General features: G+C 39.7%; 1 protein-coding gene across 1 annotated transcript in view; it reads left to right on the top strand.

The window, feature by feature from the left end:
- The first annotated feature begins 33 nt into the window (after nucleotides 1–33).
- Nucleotides 34–3,255, top strand: part of LOC106872074 (polymerase delta-interacting protein 2) — a 20,600-nt gene continuing 17,378 nt past the window's right edge. The window contains exon 1 of the mRNA XM_014918928.2: nucleotides 34–587. Coding sequence (XP_014774414.1) covers nucleotides 460–587 — 128 coding nt within the window. The 5' untranslated portion in view covers nucleotides 34–459. The remainder of the gene's footprint in view (nucleotides 588–3,255) is intronic.

Genomic DNA, 3,255 nt, shown 5'->3' with positions numbered 1-3,255 from the left:
TATGATGCCCAAAGGGAAATCCGGACATATAAAGAAAGGAAACTTCTGTAAGCCAACACCGTCTTCTCCAGCTGAAGATGGCTTTTAGTTACAACAGTGTGTAGTAGAAATAAGTTTGTATTTTCTTTTGTTTTGTTCGTCATTTTTCCTAAGATATTAATTTTTTTTTATTTCAATAATTTACCACTCTTCTCAGAATAGTATCATGATATATCCTCTGGTTCTCAAGAAACAAATTGAAACAAAACAAGTTGAAACCCTTCTCTCAGATAAACTGAAGCGACTTTTAATTTGATAAAATAACCTCGAGACTGTTTTAGAAGAAAGTATTTTAATTCTTCTATTATTGTGGTTGTTGTAGGTCGGCTGAATGATTTTAAAGGTTGCTATTCGGACATGACATCTTAAAACAGCTCTCTCTCTCCCTCTCTCCTTTGTGTGAGAGAAAAGGTTAAACAAATGGCTGTCTGTCTGCTTCAGAAGTATTTCAAGGCAAACTTTAGTCTGGCCATTTGCAAACGCCTCAGGGAAGGTCTACGCCAGCCAACGTCCATCACGCCAATCTCCTGTTGTTTCTATTCCACAAGGTAAGCAAAATTTATCACTACTACTACCACTACTACTATTGATGCTTATATCACAATCATTTCTACTACTACTACCTGAGTCAATGGGGGGAGCCTCCTCAGATCGCTTGATCTCGATTTGCTAGAAATAGCAGTTAAATTTTCTTCAAATCGTATCTTGCCATCTTTTTGTTTTTTAATTTCTTTTTTAGCAAAAAGAAAAAAACTGAGTTGCATTGAATAATGTAGTCGCTGATATACAAAAAGACGATTTGGTTACGGTTAGAACATCATTCATTATAGGTTTGCTGAATCATGGTTAAGCAACAACCACTGATATTACTACTACTACTACTACAGTCACTGTTTATTCCAAAGAAAAGGTGCATTGCACCAATAGCCATAGCTTCCGGGCTGGGATACACGCTCTGGTCGTTTAACTCTTTGCCAGTCCTCAACGGATTTTATCCAACATGTCTATGCTTGTTTCCAGACTTTTAATTAATCCTTGTTTCACAAATGTTGAGTAATATAAAGCTTTCCACTAAAAAATCCCAAGTTACTCTGGTGATTGGGAAAAAAAATTGGGAATGTGTATCGTCTGTGCTGTGTAGATGCCAGAGAAATATGCTCTGTGTGTCTATATGTGAGATGTAGAACAAGCAAAGGGTTAAAACTCAGATCACCCTTCATTGAGCAAGACATGTGATCATAGACATTCCACTTGTGGCTGTCCTGTTTTTTTTTTTTATTTTAAACAACAACTTTGTTCAACGTGTCCCTTTTTAAGACGCCAGTGTAATTCTTCTAAGAGGCCAGGGAATAGAAGAAAGAAGACGCACCCAACATCAGAGCTGAAGACACCTCCGAAAGGGGGGGGGCACGTCAAAACGGTAGATGAGTAAGGGCCGAAACCGGACGTGGTTCCTCCTGATGATGTCTTGAGCTAACTGGATCCTATAAAGGAGCTGTTGTGGTAGCAGACCACGAAACATGGTTGAAATTCCTCCAAAGGGTGATTTGACTGCTATTTCTAGCACATCGATCACGTTGGGACTCTGTCGTTGACATGGGCAGATGATGTGGAGTTTGGCCCAGAGAAATGGTCAGACATAACGAAATGTTGAGTAGAAAGAATAGGAGGAGGTCAGTTTGTAGCAGGAATTTGATTTGTTGTTGTTTGACACCCCCCGCCCTAGATCAGCCACCAGCACATGTGCCGGTAAGTCGACGCTGGCAACGATCACGCTTGAATAGTGCTTTTATGTGCCACCAGGACGGGAGCCAATCCATGGCCCTGGCCACGATCACACTCGGATGTGCTTTAAATTATTTGAATTCAAAAGGTTTATTGAATCTGTTTATATGAACCTGTTTATACGTCCATTACATTGGACAGATGTATTGTTATCAGAAGAAAAATCTCTGTCATAACAAGGAACAGGTTATTTTTTTTATATAATTTTACCGATGTCTAATGAGTCCTCATTACCCCCAAGAATTTCGTTTTTACCTCATTTAGGGTAATTTACCCCAGTTTGCCAACCCCTGCAATGAGGTTTGAATTAGGTAGGTTTGGCTGGTATTTCTTACCAATCAAATGACCTCATAGAGGTTCCTTTGTTGGGTTGGCAAATAAATTCATCCTCTTCTTCATTCTGCATCATGCTAACATGAGTTGGATGGATCATCATGGTCTAAACCACATTCCTTTTCTTGCATGGCTCTGTAGCTAGATACCCTTCCTAACACCAGCTACATTATAGAGGGTACTTGGTGTATTTTATCATAGCATCAACGCTATGGAAGTTGCTTTGTCTCTTGCAAGACTAAATGGTCCTCTCTATGTTGCTCACAGTTATTCAAGACTGAGAATGTGGATAGGAGAGTAATGATCGAGAAGCTGACAGAAGAGAGAATTTGAGTGTTGAAGAGGGGGCAGTGAGAGAGTAATGGAAGAGAGATGATTATAGACAGCTTTGATGAGGAGATTAAAGAGAAAGGCAGCATGATGGTGGGAGGTGAAGTATTAGGAGGAAGCAGGGTGGTGAAAATATGAAATGTAATGGAAGTGAAGAAGAGTGATAGAGGAAGGAGCAATGTAAGGGAGGGAGAGAAAAAGAGAGGTTGGTAAGAGAAAGTAAGTGATGGATAATGGCATAAGAGAATGGTGGGATTCAATAAAAAGTGTCATGGGAGATAGAGTAAGAATGAGGGTTAACAGTAAAGAATAATAAATATATGCATATTTGATGTTTCCCCTGCTTGCATAGGCATCACAGTGAAAGAGAGGAAGGCTGGTTTCCCCTCTTCCTTCCCATTCCTTATCACTTGTACCACTCTAAAGCTGTCCACTTCAATGGCTGATCCCTCTGTTTAGTCTGCTTCAGGTACACCTCTCTCTCCCACGTATTCTCCTCATTAACAACCTCTCATAATATCATTTTCATGTCTATTATTTTTGCCACCAGAAATGACAAGTGGCATTATTTTGCGGTCTTCATCCATTGGGCTATATGCTGTGCTTGAGAAGACCTGTTAACCCCTGCGTTATCAACCCGGCTGAAACCGGCTCTGGCTCTGAGTACAAATGTCTTGTTTTCATAAGTTTTGCATTAAAATCTTCCACCAAACCTTAGTCACAATTTATGTTCCTAACACTCACTTAATGATAACTAAGTTATTTTAC

The sequence above is a fragment of the Octopus bimaculoides genome, chromosome 6 (genome assembly GCF_001194135.2).
Source record: "Octopus bimaculoides isolate UCB-OBI-ISO-001 chromosome 6, ASM119413v2, whole genome shotgun sequence".
NCBI classification, from domain to species: domain Eukaryota; kingdom Metazoa; phylum Mollusca; class Cephalopoda; order Octopoda; family Octopodidae; genus Octopus; species Octopus bimaculoides.
This window is presented reverse-complemented; position numbering and strand designations above follow the sequence as displayed.